Source organism: Pipistrellus hanaki (genome assembly GCF_964339955.1).
Source record: "Pipistrellus hanaki genome assembly, chromosome: 8".
In the NCBI taxonomy this organism is placed as follows: Eukaryota; Metazoa; Chordata; class Mammalia; order Chiroptera; family Vespertilionidae; genus Pipistrellus; species Pipistrellus hanaki.
The window spans coordinates 15,441,816-15,463,904 of NC_140510.1; the positions used below are offsets into that span (position 1 = coordinate 15,441,816).

The 22,089-nt window shown below is 43.9% G+C and overlaps 1 protein-coding gene across 1 annotated transcript in view; it reads right to left on the reverse strand.

Moving 5' to 3' along the window:
- The window catches only part of NCKAP5 (NCK associated protein 5), a 946,230-nt gene that overhangs the window by 198,374 nt on the left and 725,767 nt on the right, over window positions 1-22,089 (reverse strand). Inside the window, exon 8 of the mRNA XM_084893312.1 lies at window positions 5,230-5,298. Within this exon, the coding sequence (XP_084749438.1) occupies window positions 5,230-5,298 (69 nt within the window). The remainder of the gene's footprint in view (window positions 1-5,229; window positions 5,299-22,089) is intronic.

The window sequence follows — 22,089 nt, forward strand, 5'->3', positions numbered from 1 at the left end:
ATGCAATCTCAGTGCATTAGTTAGAAAGAATAAGGGGTTTTGTTTAGAAAGGGATGACGTGTGTGTATGTGTATAAATGTAAATTAGTAAGCACCTATATTATTTACTTACCCTGTTAAAAAATCTTGTAAAATACCGGGAGTAGGAGAAACTCTTTTAAACATATATGTGGTGTTCCAGAGAAAACTAATGTGGAAATTCATTTCCATTCATTTGTTTAGTCATTCAATGACCGTGCATGAAGTACCAAATCTGAGCCAAGAGTGGTGCTGGGCCTTGGAGAAACGATGGGGACTAGGGCCTAGGTGCTGCCCCGTGTGTCTGGGGCTTGGGGCAGGCACAGGAGGCAGATTTCTGTCGTTGTTGTGACAGTCGGCCCCGTCTGCCCAAGAGATAAGGACTCTGGAGACAGACCAGGCCAGGGGGGAAAAGTTTAAAAAAATAAAGTCAGTCGTAACTCAGTGCCGTAACTCAGTGCCGGGAATTCCTTTGGGGTGGGACATGCAGACCTCCCTCAGATCTGGCTGGGAAATTGGGGTCATAAAAACCACAGTATCCTGCACTCCTGTTTGGAGTCAGAACAGACATTCTGTTTGAAGCAAAGCAGGCCAGGTTGTGTAAATCACCTAAGGAATAGGTGAGGATGGCCAGTTCTTTGTCCTGAGTGACAGATCAACAGTGGGAGGGGTGGGGAAAAAGAGGTATAAGAGGAGGGACTGCCCCTCCATCGGGGCTCTTGCCTGGGTGTTTGCCGGCTGCTGCGTCAGCCAAGGTTTGAGCCCGGATTCGAATCTGTAATAAATTCTCACATGCTTAATCAAATTGGCTCCGGTGGTTCATCTCTTGGGGACTCGCTTCGTAACAGATGTCACAATCCTTTCCTAAAGTGAGCATCTGACCCAGGCGGGGGCCACAGCAGGACCATTTTCCTTCACATTCATCCAGACACTGATGTTAAGGATGACATAGGACCCGGATGTGGGATAGGCCACCAGAGTGCGCTGCTAGTGAGTCCACATCCAGGTCTTGGGGTACAGAACAGGCACCAGAGGAAAAGCTACTCTTCACAACCCCCCTCTGCCTTATCTAGCCTGGGTTTAAAATGAGCACTGGCACTTATTTCTTTGTCTGACCTGCATCCAAAGGCCTCAGTTCCCTGCCCTGTGCTCTGCAGTGCGGGCATCCGGAAGCCAGGAAGAGCTCCATGGTAGCACCCTCCCCGAGGGAACGGAAGCCTGGCCAACTCCACGATCTGAAGGAGGCAGGGCCTCCAGCATCTGTGTGCAAAAGCCTCGCCTGGGACGGGTGTTGACGTTGCCAACGCCCTCAGCCCTCCTTCTGCTTGGAAGGGCCGGGTGGGGCCTGAGGACCTGCATTTGCAGCCATCGCTGCGCCTCTTCCTGACAGGGAAGGGCCCAGACACACCGGGAAGCACTGAGATAGGCTTTGCATCTGCTTACGGTTGGGGAATTGGAAATATCCCATTTCCACACGTGTCTTCTGTTCTTCCATCACATCCAACTTTAGTGAAGCTTGTATCATGGCAACTTTCTAAAAATGCTCCCTAAGGCACGGCATGAGGATGTGGTTCCTAATTGAACATTTTACCCCTCACCCCCACCCCCCCACACACTATAAAAACTTTAATGCCTCCTGGGGGCACTCCATCCACAATCAGGTCATCTCTGAGGTGGGGCCCAGGCAGCAGCAGTATTTTTAAAGCTCCCCAGGTAAGTCCAATGAGCAGGTCAGAGCCCGAACCACATGCCCTTCTAGATCCCAAGTGTCACCTGCTCCAGCTTCTTTTGCTAAGATCCCTTTCAATTCCTCCCTGCCCCGCCCTGCTCCGCCCACCACTCCTCCTGTCCCCTGGTGACTGTGCTGTGTGTTCTCTCAGTCCCCAGGGCACCCCATTTCCCCCATCAGCTCCCCTCACTTCATTCCTGTGACTAACCACCCCCTCATTTCTGCTAGGCTGGAGGCACCCTAGGGCTTGGGGGAGGTTGACTTCCAGTAAATATCTTAGGACACACGTTAATCCATCTATTAAATGCAAGGCAGCGGCTTGAGGAGGTGCTATCTTACTTATTTTTTTTATGTGCCATTATACTTCTCTACGTGGGAAGGAGTTGGCCTTAAAGGAATTGGTCAAAGCAATACTGAGAACAAACAGCAATTCACTGCTTCCCTGTAAACCTATCGGTCACACAGCTAGAAGAAGACCTCAGATTCAGACAGGGAAAGTTCAAGGTCAGCCCTGGGCTTTGCCTTTTTGCCTTTGTGTTGCAAGGCAAGGAGCTGAGGAGCCAGGTAGCAGCAGAGATGATGGCGAAGTGGTGAAGCATGTGCCTGCACTGGCGTGTGAGAACCTGTGAGCACGTGCCTGCCTAGCAAGCCTGTGTGTGTGTGTGTGTGTGTGTGTGTGTGTGTGTGTGTGTGTGTGTCCAGGGGTGTGGGTCTGTTTTCTTCTGAATAAGCACACCCATTCATTAGGACACACAGAAGGGATTTATGACTCCCAAGTGTTCTCCCCAAGTCCTCAGTACAGCCTTCATTTCCCAGAAACTAACAAGTAGTGCAAAATGGATTGAAGAACATTTCAGATTTATGTTTTATCCATCTGTGCATGTTTTCTGAAACCTACTAGCAAGAAAATAACTTATAGGAGACCTTATCTTGTTAGTTTGTCTAATTAGGATAAACAGCCTTGAAAAGAACTTCCAGTTGGCATTATTACTATATCCAAGTATCCCTCTGAGAGTGTTCTCTTACAATGCGTGCGAACGCGAACGGGCTGCCTACCTTCATGCAATTACTTACAAAACAACTGGCATGTGTAATCAGGGGCCCGCATTCACGAGTACAAAACATTTGTATTGCTCAAAGGTGCTTCTTTGTTGCAAATCACCTCCTTGGCAACAGCTAATGTTTGCAATTAAGAACAGAGGAGCACTCCCTCTAGAAAATCCTGTCTTCTGTGAAAACTTTCTGTGAAATGATTCTGTGGGTGGAAACGTATGTTTTACCAAAACGTTCCGATGAAACCTTGAGAATGCACGCACTGGGAACACAAGGAAAACAGAACACAGGTTTCCTTAAAGCAACACTGCGAGCTTTTGGATTGCTGGGGAGGGGTGACTTCCAGGGGACTTGTGACAAATAAGACGTGACTGTGGTGTTATTCACATGAATTTGATTTCTGAATACAGATTAGGTCTCCTTGGAAGTTTCTGTGCAGGAGGTTAAAGTAAAGCTTGGCTGTTCAATACATGCGACCCAAGGACAATGCTGTCCCTTTAAACATCCTTGGATCTATTTGACCTTTTTCGCCCTAAACCTGGGGAACAGGGGTGAGAGGTGCCCAGCTGGTCTCATGGGACTCTGAGCTGTCATTTTCCCTTTTATGACAACTTTACCTTTGAACGTTGTAGAGATTGCTGAGCCTTTTTAAGTCCTGACAGGACAGAGAAATGCAGACACCATTTTGACCTGTACATCTCAAACAATTAAAATATTAAATGCTGGGGGGTGGGGGCATGAGTGGGGAGGGCTGGGGATTGGAATGGGGGTTTGAGGACAAATATGTGATACCTTAATCAATAAAGAAATTAAAAAAATATTAAATGCTAATTGGATTTTTCCTGGGGACCTTTTGAGATCCCTGCACCACACAGAGTAAATGTAATGCCAGTGGCCTGAGCTCTGAGGACGGCCCTCAGGCTGTGGGGTGCGTCCTTGCCACCTGGGAGCTTGCTGACACAGATCACCTGCCAGGCCCCTCCTATCTGATCCCACAGGCCTGGGTGGGGCCTGAAAAGGTGTATGGCTAACAAGTTCCCAAGTGAGGCTGCTGCTGCTTGTCCAGGGTGAGCCTTCAGGAGTCACTGGGGCGGGAAATGCCAGCACAGGGGGCTCTGAGGAGGGGGCTCTGCAGGTGTGAGGGGAGGAGATTGGGGTACAGTAGTGATGACCTCAGAACTGGGGGTTGAGCCTGTGCTTTTTTCAGTACACCCATCGCCTGATGGGACACTGGGCTTGGGGATGCTGTCTGGGGGAGGACAGGGGGAAGAGAGATCAAGAGGAGTTTGTTGGAAAAGGTTACCCAATTCTTAGTGAGGAAGAAAAGACAAGATATGGTGGCATTTCCATGGATACGGTCATGGAGCCCAGTGAAACAGAGTTTTCTTCTTTTCTTAACATCTGTGTCAGCTCTAGCATAACAACTGTCAAACATGTGCAAGTTTACAACATTGGGCAGACAACTAAGAACGTCATCCCACTAGATCAGTGGTTGGCAAACAGCGACTCACGAGCCATATGCGGCTCTTTGGCCCCTTGAGTGTACCTCAATCAGATTGAGGATGTTTTTAGCAAAGGCCAGCTTAGGAGTACCCCAATTAACTTAATAACAATGTACCTACCTATACAGTTTAAGTTTACAAAATTTGGCTCTCAAAAGAAATTTCAGTTGTTGCACTGTTGATATTTTGGCTCTGTTGACTAATGAGTTTGCCGATCACTGCATTAGATGAATAACTCTGATCACCAACAAATCTCAGATGAGAGCTTGGCCAGTCCCACTGGAGGTTCCATAGGAGCAGACTCCCTGACAGGACAGGGGTGTGTGGGAGAATGAAGCCCGGCCCACAACTTCAATCCCCCCTGCCTCCGCACCTCTCAGGAATTCTGAAATGCCCACCACCTCTGCTTTCATCTCTTCATTACCATCAAATAACGTTTCTCAAGTTTACTCCATCATGGGCCTGTCTCCTTCCCTTCCGCTCAAGTGTTCTCCTTCATGTCCCTTTCTCTCCGGGCATGTTCTCAGTTATGCTGACACTTTCACTCTGGCTGATAACTCTGTGCATTGGCCTGCCCAGCCTGTGGGGCTTAGCGTTTCCAGAAATGGCATCCTATATGAACTGAATGCAGGCTGGGCTCCTACTTGCTGGACTGAAGAATTCATCCTACAGCTGCATCCCAAGAATGGTGAACAATAACAGAGGGAATTCACAGATGCCTGTGCAGTGGAACAGGGAGAGGAGGGAAGAGGCAGGGGAATGGGAAGAGAGTGACTGAGCTTCCTTCTCACTATGCACGCTCACAACCTTCCTTCGGAGGACAAAATGCCCCCGCCCTACAGAGGCAGCGATGGATGTGCATTAGGATCTCACGAAGGAAATTCTAAATCGCACGGCCCCTCATCACGGAGCTCTCTCTCCCACTTACCTCATTGAGGCATCGCTCATACTGCTCCCTTTGATTCTCATTTTCCAAAGCCAATGCTGAATTCTCTGCCTGCAGCAAGAAACAAAAATAATACAAATGGATCAATGAAGCGTTGTATTACCTGACAACCCAGTCAATACAGCCGCTCCGCAGACCTCCTCAGGATCCCAGCAACCTTTGAGGAGAGCCTCTGATGAGTGTGCTCTGAGTACCATTGCAAACATCTCAGGGCTGATTTCTGTCTTAGCCTCGTGCGTCTCCACAATACCCCCCCCCCCACCTGAAGAATGAATGTGTAGTACCCTGCATGGGAGAGGGCCTGATGGGAGAGCATCCTATAGAAAGATTACAATGTTCATTTCATCCTATGAAACTGTAAATGTCAGAAATGTCTTAATCCACTTCTTTAGCACCTGCCGCAGCTGCATGACCCAACATGTGTCTGGACCATAGAGAAGTATCTCAGGTGAACTCACCAAAGTGCGATTCTGAATGCAAAGTAAACACGCTTTTCCCTTTAATCAATGCCTTTTGAACTTAAGAATACAACGAGAAATTTAAGAATTGGATTATGCTTTAGCGTCCTTCTCCCTATCTCTCATTTTAGGATTAACTGCTTTTCTGACCCTCGGTGCCATGTGTGCATCTGAATGCTATATCGATTACTGTACCAACCCTGTCAAACTCAAAGGCTAGCACATGCCAAATAAATGAGGCCTGTGGCCCGAGTGCAGAGTTTGACATGCTTGCTCTAGGGTTTTAGGTGAAATATGGTCACTCATTATAATGTGGAATAATAAGGGGAAATCAATCAGAATATGCACGTTAGATGGTAGGGGGTCATGCATGGTGGAGTAAGAACTGCCCTCTGCATCTTGTGGCCTGGGTCCACTTCTACCACTGTTGGCCCCGCCTGACTCCCAAACTGTACAAGTTACTCGTCCTCATGGCTGAGACCATGACCACCCACCCACTCCACTTCCCTAGCAATCATGGCTCTACCAGTCCCTTCCCACAACCTCCCTGACAGGGGAGGGGAGTAGGAAGCTCTGAAATAATTATTTCCAAAATTATGGTATAATGTTTAGGTGGTACATAGACCAACATGTACTCCTTTATAGCTTCTTCCTACCAATTATTTTTAAAAATATATTTGGAAATAATTTCACACTTACAGATGATTTGCAAGAATAGTATGAACTGCTGCTCTTTCCTCAGATGCACCAATTGTTAACATTTTGCTATATCATCTTTTTCTTTTTTTCTCCCCCTGCAACTTGAAGGCAAGTTGCAAACATGATGCTCTATTGCCTTAATTACTTCAATGTATTTTCTAACAACAAAGACATTCTCTTACACAACACAATTTAGTTTTCAATGTCAGGAAGCATAACATTAATACAGTGCCACAATCTAATCTAATCCTTATTCCAATTTCATCCTCTGTCCCAATAATGTTATAGTACATTTCTTCCAGTTCAGAGTCCAATGCAGGATCATGCATTGCATCTATTTGTCATCCATCCAGAATCCTTTAATCTGAAATAGTTCCTGTCTTTCATGCTGCTGACTCACCCTTTCCTTCTTTTCCTCCTTTCTTCCCTCTCTCCCTCTCTCATTTCCTCTTTTCCTCCCTCTCTTCCTTTTTCTCTCCCTCCTTCTTTTTTCTTTTTTCTTTTCTTTTCTTTCTTTTTTTTTTTTTTTTCAAAGTAGAGGCCAGTTATTTTCTGGAGCACATGTGTCAAACACAAGGCCCGCGGGCCAAATCCAGCCCGCCAGGCCTTGCCATGTGGCCCGCACCGCGCTGTCATCACTGCACTCCGCTGTCAGTTTATGACATTGTCAGTTTATGACTGTTCAGTAAACCATTCGGCCCGCGATTTAGGCTGGATTTTAGATTTTGGCCCCTTCTCTGATTGAGTTCGACACCCCTATTGGAGTGTTCCTAATTTGGATCTGTTTCAGCTTTCCTCATGCACACCTGGCAGGGGTAGCACAGGTGATGCTGGGTCCTTCTCAGTGCATCATGGAGGCATGTGATATTCACACGTCCTCTCATTGGACGAGTTAACTTTGATCACTAGATTAAGGTGGGATCTGCCAAATATCTCCACTGCGAAGTTACTCTCTTTTCCTTTACAATTAATAAGTAAACCATGGGGAGGGACTTAGAGATGATGAAAAGAGCTTAGTCCTTATCAAACATTCATCATCAACTGAGTTTAGCAACGAGTCTTCCCTGAATCAGTGATAACTTTTTTGTAAATGATGGTTTCTATCATTTCTCTACCTACATTTTTTAGTTTTCAATTAATCTAAAGAAAGTGCTTTTCCTAACTATTTATTAGGATGAGTAGTTGGATTCTTATATTATTGAAAGGGTCAGAAATTATAACTGTCAGTATTTATTTTGATGATCACATTGCCTCCCTTTGGGCAGATGAACCCCACCATGCTGTGTGTGTCCTTTTGACCTGTTTCATCAGTTAAAAGACATTCTCTTCCTTTTTTTGCCACATGGGAATGTTTCAGGTGCATTTGCGTTTTCCTTGCCCCATCCCTGAAATGGACCATTTCCTCAAGGAATCCTGCTTCCTCGGTGAGTGCCATTTGGAAACTAAGACCTGGTGTTAATACATGTCAGTTGCTACAGAGGAGTCATTGCTTTCTTCACACACACACACACACACACACACACACACATCTCAACCCCAGAACAAACAATTCTTCCTTTTCCTATTTTCCTACTTGTATCTTCTTTTTTCTAGAACATGGTCTTGCAAGATCATACTCAGTTCTTCAATCCTACAATGCACACACAATTTTTAAACACAAAAGACAGTATTAGAAATAATTCACAACTTTTTTTTTTTTTTAGAAAGAAGGTACACAGTGAAAATAATGTGTTCAACAATTACTACACTGGTTCCCCCAACATTAGTGTGGTTATGCTATTTACTAGTATTTGACATTCAGTTCACTTATATTTTTTCTGATTGTATTCAAATCTAATCTCTCCTCTTCTTGTTGGCTGTATTTTTGTTTTTGATCATGGAAAAACATTAACATGATTGCAAAAGTCAAAACCACACTAAAAGGTACACTCCGTGAGGTACCCCTCCCACAGCCCCATTGACAACCACATAGTCTTTAGGCTCTTTACTCCTCCTGTTGTCTTATTTGAGTTATGACTACTGAGTTAAAGTCATGTCCCTTACCTCCCCCCATTACATATGCTTCAGTCCCTTTCCCTCTCACTCCCTTTCCACCCACTTCCTACTTGCATTCTTTCTACTTTGTTGGATATTACAGTCACATACTATTCTTACACTCTTGCTCTTTCCCTTGTTTTAGCCTCCATAATGGATGATGATTTATTTCTATTCCACCATAAAATTTCCCCTCTTCCTTTTTCATCACAAACACATTTCCCAATGGCACCTCCCCTACCTCCCCTTTCCTCTTTGCTTCCTTCTCTCCAGAGCGTGGCCTGGCTGACAGCTACCTCAGGCCTCACACCGGCCCGCCCTGCCCAGAGCCACCCGGGGAGCCAGCCGTCTGCACCTGTGGTCAGTACTGAGCATGTGCCCTGGGACCTTCCCCTCTGGGAGTCTTTCCCCACACCCTCTGCTGCCATCCTCCGACACACACACTACAGACAGTTCTGTGGGTACTCGGTATTCATTTTTTCTCTTACAGGAATTTGAAGTCATATTGTTCTGTTTTCTGGTAATGCAGAAGACTGGGTTACTTGTTTTTTTTTGTGTGTGTGTTTCTGATGACTTGAATGTGTGTTGTGTTTTGGGTTTTTGATTTTGTTTTTTTCAGATGTACTGTAAGTTTCAGACTTAGGCCAGTTTGTTCCTCGGCAATGAGACTGGAGTGAAGAGTTGAGGCAGCGTGCTGAGGGAAGATCTGTTTGCAGGTGCCCTTGCCCCAGGTCCTCCGGACCTTACTCCTAGCTTGAGGCCCGGGATTCAAAGCCGTTTCTTCTTCAGGTTTCAGTCCTAATCTTGGCTCCCTCCTTGTCCCTCTGGGCTCCAATCCCTGTTTCAGCTACACCCCCAACTTTCTGTCCCTGAGGTGAGACTTTGCCATATTTTTCCATTCCCCTCATGGACAGATATCTGCCACACAGCCGGGACCAGTTTGGCTCAGTGGATAGAGCCTCGGCCTGCGGACTGAAAGGTCCCGGGTTCGATTCCGGGCAAGGGCATGTACCTTGGTTGCGGGCACATCCCCAGTAGGGGGTGTGCAAGAGGCAGCTGATCGATGATTCTCTCTCATCGATGTTTCTAACTCTCTATCTCTCTCTTCCTCTCTGTGAAAAATCAATAAAATATATTAAAAGAAAAAAAGATATCTGCCACACAGCCGACCCTTAGACCTTCACATTGTCCCTCTATTTGAACTTAGAAAACGTTGGTCATGCACAAACTGCTTCTCCTCCTCACGCCCCACCAAACCAGACGGGGAGGTGGGTCTTGCTCCTGGCTGTGCCCTCCGGGGATCGCTCAGGCTGTCACAGCGCAGCTGCTCTGGACCGCAGCGGGTAGAATCTCTGCTCTCCTCACCCGGGTGGGAGGGCTGGGTCCACGTGCCAGTTTCGTTCCACTGCCATTTACCTGGCAATACCGGGCTGTGTAACCTTCAGCAGGTTTTTCAACCTTGCTGGGCTTACAGGTCTTTACCTAATAGTTCTAAGGGAACAACCTTACCAATCTACAAAGTGACTTCCAGTTCAAATTTTCAAATGCCATGATATAGGGGGGAAACTACTGGAATTATGATTCTAGGAAACTTTTCTTAGGAGAAATGTTTCTTAGCTTTTGCAAAGTCTGCTGGTTTGAGTGAGGCAATGGCATGAGGGTAATGGGAAGAGATAAAGAAGAGAATGGCAATGTCGGTTTACATTGTTTTCACTTTAAACATCTTGGGGAAAAATGGGTGAGGAAATAAAGCTGAAAATGGGACTTTATATGGGATGTCTGTATCGTGCTCCTACCCACAGTATCATGTTGCAATAACACTGCCTTCGATCTGTTTGGATAATTACAGTCATTATGCCGTTTACATTGCTTGCCTCACATTTACAGCTCTGACAATCTATTATGGGCAAGTAAATTAAACACCTAACAGGCGCTCGTGAAGACACAATAGTCACATTTATGGCTAAAGTGTTCAGTTACAGAGACCAATTTAATTGATATCATCCTACACATCCCAGGGGACAATGGAGATATTAACAATTATGCCCGGGAAGTTAAAATAATCCTGAACTCATGATTTTCTTGAATCCATTTGCATTTACTAGAAATTCAGGATTAACCTGCTACTGACACGAGACAAAGGCAGAAAAAGAAAATCCTTAATTAAATGTGATTTAAAGAAACAGTTAATATTTGTACGGCAAGGATGGGGCAGATAAGCAGGGAGGGAAAGACAATGTGGTAGTTGTTACTACTGAGAATAAAGGCAATGACCACCCAGGCCTTTCCCACCTTAAATAAGTGTTATTAAGCCGGTGCCCCCAGAGGATACAAGAAGAGGACCCACATGAGCACACAGCAGGGCCTCTCTCTTCCGCCTTTGACTGCTCAGCAACCAAGGCCTTGCGCTGGGCTGAGTCCACAAGTTAGAGGACCTCCCGCTCTGTGGTTCCCCATGACTCCCAATTTAGGAACCTAAGTAAGTTCTGATTTCATCTTAAAAGTCCTCCAATGTCTTTATAAAATCTACATTGTTTGGCTTATTGTGCAGAATAGGCAGGCATTATGTATATTAAAAAGAAACTATGTTACCCAGAGATCCTGCTCTGTGATTAGATAAGCTAGCCAGAGCTTACAGATGGTTGAATAGATGGATGCTGCTAAACCACTGTTCTACATTAATTCTCTAAGGCAAGCATGTCAAACTCACAGCTGGAGGTGAGTTTGACATGCTAGCTAAGTGCCGATTGTGGTTAAAGAGCTCTCCACGCTATAAAACAGCCCCCTCTCCCCTACCCCCGTTCATATGTTGAAATCCTAATACCTGAAGCAATGGTCAGCACCTTTGGAAGGTGCTCAGGTCCTGGGGGCTGAGCCCTAGTGAATGGGGTGTGTCTTGTAAAAGTGGCTCTGGGAGCTTGTTAGCCACCATCTGCACGGGAGGATGGGAGGAGGCCCAGGCCATGAGCTGGGAAGAGGGCCCTTCCCAGCACTCGACCATGCTGACACCTGGATCTGGACTCTCAGCTTACAGAACTGAGAGGCATGTGTTTCCAAGTCACCCAGTGTATAGCCTTTTGTTACAGCAGCCGGTGCAGACTCACACAACAGCCTTTTCCAGAGGGCCAAGTGAGGAGAGGGCTATGTACCAAGTTCCCTCTGCATGAAATACCATCTCCAATGTAGGCTGTTCAGTGCCTGTACTCTGTGCCAACACAGCTGACGGCATGGGCACCGCTGCTGCTCAATGTCACATGCCATCTCTCCAGACAGGCCCAGCCCTGGAGGACACATGCCACTGCCCAGGCAGGCCTAGCCCTGAAGGGTACCTGTCACTTCCCAGGGAGGCCCAGCCCCCGCTTCTCTCTCTGGAGGCCCAATCTATTCCTCAGGTGCTATGGCTCTAGCCTAGAACATGCTTCACTTCCCAGTGGCCTTCCTCTATTCTACCAATGTTTTGTGGCCTGGCTCAGATCTGAACCTAAAATACTTAAATGAGGACATATGTTTAAGATTTTAAAAGTAGTTTCAGATGTACAAAAAGCATTTGGAACCATTATAAACAATCCCCTGGCTCCTTTCGCTCTGACTCCCGAAAGGGTCCCTTTACCACTCTTGCTTTACCATTGCTTTCACACCTGTCTACAACCAGAGACGCTGCAAAAACCAAGCACACTGGTGAGCTAGGTGCAGACAGGATGCCCCTTTACCCTTAATATTGGGAGGTATATTTTCTAAAACATGCATTTTCTTACATAATCAAAATACCATATATAGTTATTTAGGCAATTAGCTGTGATTCAATACCTAATCTCTACAGACCTTGTTCAAATGTCACCAGTTAGCCCTCTAATGTTCTTGTCTGGTTCGGGTCCAATCCAGACTCCCAGAGCTGCACTTAGTTGTCATTTCTTCACAGTCTCCTGTCATATGGAAAGTTCTTTGGCATTTCATGACCTTGACATTTTTTCAGGACTACAGGCTGGTTATTTTGTAGAATTTCCTTTAATTTGGATTTATTTGCTTTTTTTTCACAGTTAGATTAAGTATTTTTGGCAAGAATACTACAGCAATAATATCCTGTCCTCGGTACAGCGTATCACAAGGCCCATGATACCAACTTATCTCATTACTACTATGTTAACTTCAGTCTCTTGGTGAGGTTAGGATCTGCCATATTTATCCACCAAAAAGTTATTAATTTTCCTTTTTAATCAGTAAATATTGTCTAGAAAGTCACTTCAAAACTGTAAATATGCAAAGATTTTGAGATTGTGCAAATATCTGAATAGCCACACTTTTATTCATTAATTTTAGTATTTATTAATAATTTTTTGCCAAAACATATTATAGTGGTGATTACCAAATAATGATTTTTAAATATTTTTAAAATTACCTATATATAAATCAATATTATAGTAGTTTCAGGTGTACAACATAGTGGTTAGACATTTATACAACTTACTAATAAGTGATCACCACAGTAAATCTAGTACCCATCATCGTACATACTACAATATTATTGACTATTTTTATACCTGGCAATTTGTACATCATAATCACTTCCCCTCTTTCCCTCATTCCCCCAACCCCACTCCCATCTGACCACCATCAAAATGTTCTCTCTCTATATGACTTTATTTGGTTTTTTTAAAAATATATTTTATTGATTTTGTACAGAGAGGAAGGGAGAGAGATAGAGAGTCAGAAACATCGATGAGAGAAAGTCATCGATCAGTTGCCTCCTGCACACCCCTACTGGGGATATGCCCGCAATCAAGGTACATGGCCTTGACCGGAATTGAACCCGGGACCCTTCAGTCCCCAAGCCGACGCTCTATCCATTGAGCCAAACCGGTCCCGGCACTTTATTTCTGTTTTGTTTGCTTGCTTGTTTTTTAGATCCCATGTATATGTAAAATCACATGGTATTTGTCTTTCTCTGTCTGAATTAATTCACTTAGCATAATAAATTCTAGGTCTATCCATGTTATCACAAATGACAAGATTTTATTCTGAGTAGTATTCCATTTAATATATGTACCACATCTTCTATATTTATTCATCTATTGATGGGCACTTAGGTTGCTTCCATACCTTGGCTATTGTAAACAATGCTGTGTTGAACATAGGAATGCATATGTCTTTTTGATTTAGTGTTTTAGGTTTCTTTGAGTAAATATCTAGATGTGGAATTGCTGGGTCCTTCTTTGTCACTTGCTATAGCCTTTGTCTCAAAGTCTATTTTGTCTGATATAAATATTGCTTACCCAAATTTTTTGTTCATTTCCATGTTCATGAAATTTCTTTCTCATCCCTTTACTTTCAGTCTGAGTCTCTTGTAGGCAACATGTGTGTGCTTCCAGTTTTCTTATCCATTCAGCCACTATATGTCTTTTGATTGGAGCATTTAATCAATTTATATTTAAGATAATTATTGACAGGGATGTGGTTATCATGATTTTATTATTCATATTTTTAATATTTCCTTCTCCTCCTCACCTCCACCTCCTCCTTCTTCTTCCCTTTCTCCTTCTTCATGAAGTTCCCTTAACATTACCTATACTACTGGCTTATTGGTAATGAGCTCCTTTGGTTTTTTCTTGTCTGGGAACCAAATAATGATTTTTAATTCCCAGTCCTCTGTGTTGATTAGTTTGAGCTCCATCATAAGAAAGGGTCATATATTTTAATCATTAATTATAAAACCTTCCATTGAGCTTAATAGTTTTATGAATACTGCTAGTCTTCTCTAGTTAGACTGTAAGCCCTTTGAGACAGGAATCGTATCTTATATGCCTCTTTTAAAAAGGTTAAGATTAAATTGAGTGCATTTTGCTATAGTTTAGGGTGAATACTAAAACTTATTTTGATGTTTATGTTGACTTAATACCAATGAGTTTGTGCAAGGAGTATATCCGGCACTTTTATCAATGTCCTTTCAATGTGGTCATACACACAGGTGTGGATACATTATGATGTATCATTTTCATAATATCACTAGAGGTCCGGCGCATGAAATTCGTGCAAGGTTGCGGTCCCTGGAATCAGGGCCATCTTCCACAGCTGCCAGCAGTCAGCCCCACCAACTACCACCACCCACTCCTGGTTCCCTGTTTGCCATTGAGCAATTGGAGCCTGCTGGCCGGGGGAGGGACCACAAAGGTGGCTGTTCCTGCCCACTCACGGGCCCTGCTTCCCTCTGCCAGTTGCCCTCTGTGTGTGGGGTGATCGGTGGGGGTGGGGGCCGTGACCTGGCACCGCCCATGTGCTCCATCACTCAACCCCAGTTTCCTGTTCTCCATCAGGCAAGCAGGGCCTGCAGGCTGGGGTTAGTGACCGGACATTCTTCCATTCAGTTGATTTGCATGTTACCCTTTTATTATATAGGATTTTATTATATAGTATAGGTAAATAAGAAATTAAACAAGAGGTAAATAATATTTGCTCTTGGACTATGTCAATACTAATTTGATTTATTAACATGATGTCTTCAGTTTCCAAGCAAAAACATGGTATTCATCATCTGGCACATTTTGACAATTGGCCAAATATTTAGTTTCTACTCCTCTATATTGAGCAGTATGGGTGATGCGTAGTAAATGTTAATTACACTCATCACCAGTATTGTCATAGTGGTCGATTAAAGTTGGTTGCAAATGCTTTGTGATGCATTATGGGCTGGCCTTGCTGACTTGCTTGACCATTGGAATGTGGTAAAAGTGCTATTTTTTAGACTTCCAAGGTTGGACTATGACTTTTTCAGATTCCATCTTAGCCTCTCACAACAGTAGTTCTGAACTGCCTGTAAAAAGTCTGATATCTTGGAGTGGTGTAAGTCCCATGCCATGTGGAGTCTTCTAGGGTCAGAGGCCTATGGAGACAGACAGGCCTGTGGAGACAGCCAGCACTGAGATGCCAGATGTGAGTAAAGTAGCCATCTTGGAAATGGCTCTTCTAGCTCCAGCTGACAGCACAGGGACTGGACATGAACCATCCAGCTGTGTCCTGTCAAGTTTCTGACCCACAGAATTGTGAGAAAAATCAAAGTCATCTTAAACCTCAAAGATGTGGGGTTGTTGGTTACATAGCAATAGATAACTAGAACAGACATATTTATGAGACACACTGGAATATAAAAACACATAGGCTATCACAAAGAAGGAAATAATCTAATAGAAGAAATAACTTCATTTCTCACATTGAAAATGATAATGCAACAGGATCAAAGGAAAAAAATCAACTAATTTGGGGTGAAGTAGGAAAAATATTCCCTGAAGAAGTGATCTTGACCTTGGATTAAAAGCCTACCCAACAGACATTCAAAACAACAATAAAAATCCTCATTAAACTGAATGAAAACAATGTATATTTAAACAAAATACCAATGCAATTACAGCTGGCTTGTATTAACTATCAAAGAATAAATTATCCAACTACACTAAAAAGTGAATACTGTCAGATAGCAGCCAATATCCACTGCAGAGAAAATACTGAGTTCAAGAATAATGAAAAATAACAAACACAAGTGTTAGAAATTAAGTAGGGGTAGCATGGTGCAAAGAGGAGGATGTCCTCTAAAGGAAAAAAAAAAAGAGAGCGAGAGAAGAAGAAAAAAGTCTAATTCTCAGCAACAAAACGGTTGCACCGCTCTAACTAGTGCTGCCTTTTTAGACGGCTTCTCCCCAGCTTGTGAAAACCCTTCAATGCAGCAAAGGCAGGCAGAAGTTTAGGAGAAAGGTAGTTCTCCAGAATCACAGTTTGGTTCCAAAGTGTGTTTTTTTTAGGACTGTCCCCCTGAATCAGTCCTGTGGTGCCCTATTAAATAACACATGTGCCATCTACAGTGCCTTGTTACGACTTTAGCTGTGGGCCATGGACCTTCAGATTCAGCCCTCCAAGCAAACCACGGAGATCCCCCACATACCCCTAACTCCACGGACCTCTGTTCTGCTCTGAAAGCTGTCTAAAATCATTGTGAGGAGAAAGAATCACGGGAGGAGTTCATTGTGCCACCAAGCAAGCCACCAAGTTTTCACATTTTAATCTAGTAGAGTGACAGGAAGCCTGAGTACAAAGGACACTAAGAACAGAACTCGTATATTGAGTCTCCTTCCCTTTATCAATGTCAAATAAAATTTATGGGGTTTCTGGATCATTCATCTTGTCATATGTGGTCAGTCTCTGTAATGACTGTGTGGGGAACTAGATTATATTTAAGAGCTGCAGTCTCCAAACTCGGGCAATGTCTACAGCTGCTATGCATTTTGGAGACAAATTTTGTCTTCCTAGAAAATTTCAGAAACAATCATAAGCTTTGCTCATTCACCACAGGAATAAGCATGGGCACATGTGGGCCCATCTGTGCACAGACACACCCTTGAAGCCCACTAAATCCAGGCCCAGCACATCAGGCATGGGGACCGAAATTTTAAATGCAATCCTTTCAAGGAGTGCAGTATCCTACCCAATGAGAACGTGTCAGTAGGACCTGTCACAGGTTCATTTTATTATTTTTTTAAATATATTTTATTGATTTTTTTTTTTTTACAGAGAGGAAGGGAGAGGGATAGAGAGTTAGAAACATCAATGAGAGAGAAACATCAATCAGCTGCCTCCTGTACATCCCCCACTGGGGATGTGCCCGCAACCAACGTACATGCCCTTGACCGGAATTGAATCTGGGACCCTTCAGCCCACAAGCCGAAGCTCTATCCACTGAGCCAAACCAGTCAGGGCCACAAGTTCATTTTAGAAGGGTTGACTAAAAAAAAAAACACTTCACACTGAAACCACTGTGTATTTCCAGAATTTAAATCCTTGATTGGGCTTTTGACCAGTGGTCTGCAAATTCAAGTACACATCTGATTAGGCTGCTGGCTCGGTCATGGGTTTAGGGCAACATCAGTGTTTGGATTCAGCGTATTGAGGGCAAATGCACTCTGAGAAGGTCCCCGGTGAAGCTGATGCCGCTGGCCTGGGGCCCACGCTTTGAGAACCTGTGCTCAGATGCATCAGCCTCAAGAGAAGGCCATTGTCAGCCCTGCTGCGCCCAGGCTATCATCTCCTTTGAGCTGCTCAGGAGTTTCTTAGTGCTTCTCTAGACCTGGAAGTAGTCCCATATTTGTCATCTCCACCAGGAATCCTTCACGGATTTCTTGAGGCACAGTTATGCCTGCTTTCTGCTTTCAGTGCATTACCTGCACATTTCAGGAAAGGACCTGTCATGAGACTTTCACTCAGAGAAAGAAAAACATACAATCTTGTGCTTTGATACCTACTTTCTCCACATCAGTGTGTGTGTGTGTGTGTGTGTGTGTGTGTGTGTGTGTAGAACAAAAAACAATGTGTGTGATTTGGACAAATATTATTTGATATTGAATTGTATCTGGAAAATAACAAAAGGTAATGTTTCATAACAGAAGCAGAAAGGAAAAGGAAGCTGGATAATGTTCTTGCCTCTAGGGAGATACAGGAAAGGGATCTGTGTGCGGAGCTGGTGGGCTGTAGGAGCGGAAGAAGGATCCATCATCCTGGGAGGAGAGTGTGAGTTCTGATGGAGGTCACCGTGTGCCTTTGTAATTTCCTTTTCACTTTTATTTTGTTATAATAGAAAGAGGTCTGGTCTTTGAAGTCAGGTTAGTGTTTATTTTGATCTCGGCGCTGCCTCTTGCCTATCATTACCTCAGGCAAATCACTTGGACTCCTTGAGCGTGTCTCCTCCCAGTAAGCAGGAGTGGTGATAAATCCCCCTCACTCTCCTGGATGAGATGGATGGAGACCGTATCTCACAGAGCCAGCCCACTACAGGACTCGATCAATGTCTCTTTCCTCCTACTCCCTGAAAAGTAACTCCCACGGAAAGCTGGACAGCTCTGTGAGGATGGAAGCTGTCCTGTTGACTGGGGGGTTTCAGCCAAGAGAAGTGCAACCTGGACGCTCAGACATGGAAGGGTGTTTTAAACAACTTTACACCTGCACTGCTTCAGGCACTGGTTCCTGCACCCGCATGCTTCCTTTTCTATCGTTCACATTAAGATTCAAAGCTGATGAGTGAAACACTGAGAGGATTTGTATTTTACAGGAGGATTAGGAGTGAGTCTCATTGCAGCTGTAGGAGTCAGAAAGTGGGCTGGCTGGCAGGGTCAGGGTGAGCTGGGTAGGTCACTGCATTTCACCTCCAAATTATTAAAAATGGTGGCATTCCGCCAAAACCGGTTTGGCTCAGTGGATACAGCATTAGCCTGTGGACTGAAAGGACCCAGGTTTGATTCCGGTCAAGGGCAAGTACCTTGGTTGCGGGCACATCCTCAGTAGGGGGTGTGTAGGAGGCAGCTGATTGATGATTCTCTCTCATCCATGTTTCTAACTCTCTATCCCTCCCTCTTCCACTCTGTAAAAAAAAATCAATAAAAAATATATTTAAAAAATGGTCACATTCCAGGCTTTCTTGTAAGGCCTAGAACGACTTGAACATGGTCAGGTCCACCATGTCGTAGGATAGGAAAAAGGAACAATGTGCTACTCACAGTCCTTCCCAAACTGTATACACGGATAGTCACCTATCTGATGTGTGGATGCCACTAACCCAAGTACCTATTCTTCATCCTTTGGTTACAGCTCCCAATACCCCCTTTGCTCTTTGGAGGTCTGCTCTGTTATTTCCCACATCCTGCCCTGAGCCTGGAACAAGAGGCACCAGGACCATTAGTAATTCTGGCCCCTTCCATATGTAATCCCCGCATCCCAGGCAAGTGGACTACAACTAGAATTATAAAAAGAAATAGTATTGGTTTAGGGGGATGAATGATTCTATTTCACACTCCTGAGCTTCTGTTTCTTGATTTACTCAAGCTTACTTTGCAAAACCTTGCCACTTGCAAAGGCTATTGGTCTGACATTTTGGCAAATCATCACAGTTACTGGTCCCATTCCCACTGTCCCAATGTTATTAACAATAATGAAAAAGTCCAAGGTGGTCCTTCAGACAGACATGAGTGAGAATAACGAAGTCAGCCTGAGGCAGACACAGGTGCACACAGTGGCATGTGGGTCTGAAAGAGGAGATGCCCACACCAGCTTCCCAGCAGCTGGGTCCCATTCTCACCTCCTCAAAACAACAAGCTCCTTCCTGGCCATTGTCTAACAAGGGGTCTGTGGGAGAGAAGAGCCTGCCTGGTTCTCCTCCAGTTCCCATGGTGTGAACACTCCCAGCATGACTGATCTGGAGCTACCACACAGCGTGGGGAGGAGAGGCACAGCAGCTGCCCCTCCTCCCCTCACCCCCTCCTGCAGGACATAGAGCTTAGATAGCAGTGCAATGTTATAAAATAATTAGGAAGTGATGAGCTTTGGGTATGTATTACCTTTGTCTTTAATTAAATGTAAGTTGATATGATTTAATTATTAATGGTAGCCATGTTTAATGCCAGGCTCATAAAATCCTTGCATAAATAATGACTAGTTTTCAAAAGCCTGTGTGCACTGGCTTTGGCCCATGGGTGCCCCTGTCTACCAAACAGCTTGAGAGAAATCCTCACGTGTAAACACTCATTTGTATCTGCTGATGCAAAGGGTTTAGTGATCATGTTCTGCTTGGAATTTCATCCAGAGGTTGACTTGACCCCGTGGAGGCCCTCAGGCCTCAGCCTGGATGCCATTCCCAGCAACCCTCTCTTCCTGTGGCTGTTGATACAGGTTGGTTTCGGAAACTCAAGATAAAGCAACACAAAGCTGTCAGTACACACACTTTCTCCATCATTAATGAGGTTGTTGCCTTTGTAGCTACACTTGTTAAAGTATACTAACCTGGCCACCCCTCCCCACAAGTAAAGAGGAAAATGGACCTATTCGACCACTAAGGACTGTGCCTGGGCATCCGACTCACGTGCATTCAGGGGAATGAAGATTTGTGTGTCTGACAAGTGAGTCTTTTTAAATACACTTCATTACTCCTAATACTTAATAGTGTTGTCAAATTATTTCTATTAAAATTGAAAACCTCAGTGATTTATAAATTTCCATACTTGAGCTCAAGAAGTAACAAGTATTTTCCAAATCATGACGGAACCCAAAACTTCAAGTGCTCTAAAATTTTTAGTAAAACAGCCTTAAGCGTATTTTACCTGCAGATGTGCTCTCAGGGACCAGATCTGGGCCTCTCAAGCAATAAGGGGACTAGAGTGAATGTTGCATTTTGGAAGAGTCACAGAGAAATTTCACAGAACTGAGATACAGGAAAGAATTTGGTCATTTTGTTGAGTATAGAATATTTGTGGTATTAACTATCAGTTATTTTGGAAGTTGAACTATATAAAACTTGATTGATTTGCAAAACATCATATTAATACCTTAACCTTCTTACCTCATTTTATCAAAGGCCTCTGGGCTGTGGGTAGGTAGTGTTAACTCTACTTCAGTGTTTTTCAACCGCTGTTCCGCGGCACACTAGTGTGCCGCGAGATGTTGCCTGGTGTGCCGTAGGTGCAGACAAGACAAGAATTTTATAATTTTTCACTATTTTGTTTACTTAATATTTCATAATAAAGTAATTATAAAATACTTTCTTTGTGTTTATTTGATTCCTATTCAAGAGAATTACTTTATATATAGTCAATATAGGCACAGAGTTAAATTTTTTAACATTTTCTAATGGTGGTGTGCCTCGTGATTTTTTTCATGAAACAAGTGTGCCTTTGCCCACAAAAGGTTGAAAAATACTGCTCTACTTTATAGATTAAAAAAAACCTGAAAGATATTCTGTCAGTCTAAACCTTTTATGTGACATGGTATATCCTTTATACACTGTCCTTATTCTGTGAGCACTGAAATGAACAAAACATAGACACTGAGAAATGCCTAAGAGACCAGGGGTTGGTCCCTCCTCTACCAAAAGCCTGCATTTCTGTTTGGGAGATTGACTGGGATTCCCTTCAGAAATAGGAATCTTTGACCTCTGATCTATACAGGCACCGAAAGACAAACAGGGGAAGAAAATAACCACAGGCACGTGTGTTCTAGGAATCATTGAACCCAAAAGAGAATATCACTTAAAAATATAAGTCAAAGCTACAAAGATTAACATTCCACAATCACCAGATGGGCACAAGTGGAAAACTGTTATATAACAAGTGTTGGTTAGCATGTGGAACAACACGCCACTGGTGTGGTGTAAATGTGGACATAATTTTAAAACAGCCTTAACCTATTAAAGGAGAAGATACTCATGCTTCTGGCCCAGCAGTGCCATTTATAGGCACATCCACAACAGCTCCCATGAACACACACACCGGGACAGCTATATCCCCACGTTCACACCGCTCTGTTTTTACCAGCCCTCGGATGGAAACAATCCAGCAAGGCCGAGCAGCACAATGGGAAAATTGTGGTGAGTTTATATAATGGAAAACTATATAGAAGTAAAAACCACTGGGATAGAGCTACCTCTATAACATGGGTGCATCTTACAATGACAGCACTGAGTAAAAGAAGCAGGATATACATTTAAACACAAACACACACACACACACACACACACACACACACACTGAGATTTCCCAACATGATTCTATAAACTGGAGAAATTAAATTATATGATTAGAAATATATACATAGAAGTAAAACTATGGATATTTTTTAAAGCAAGGAAATG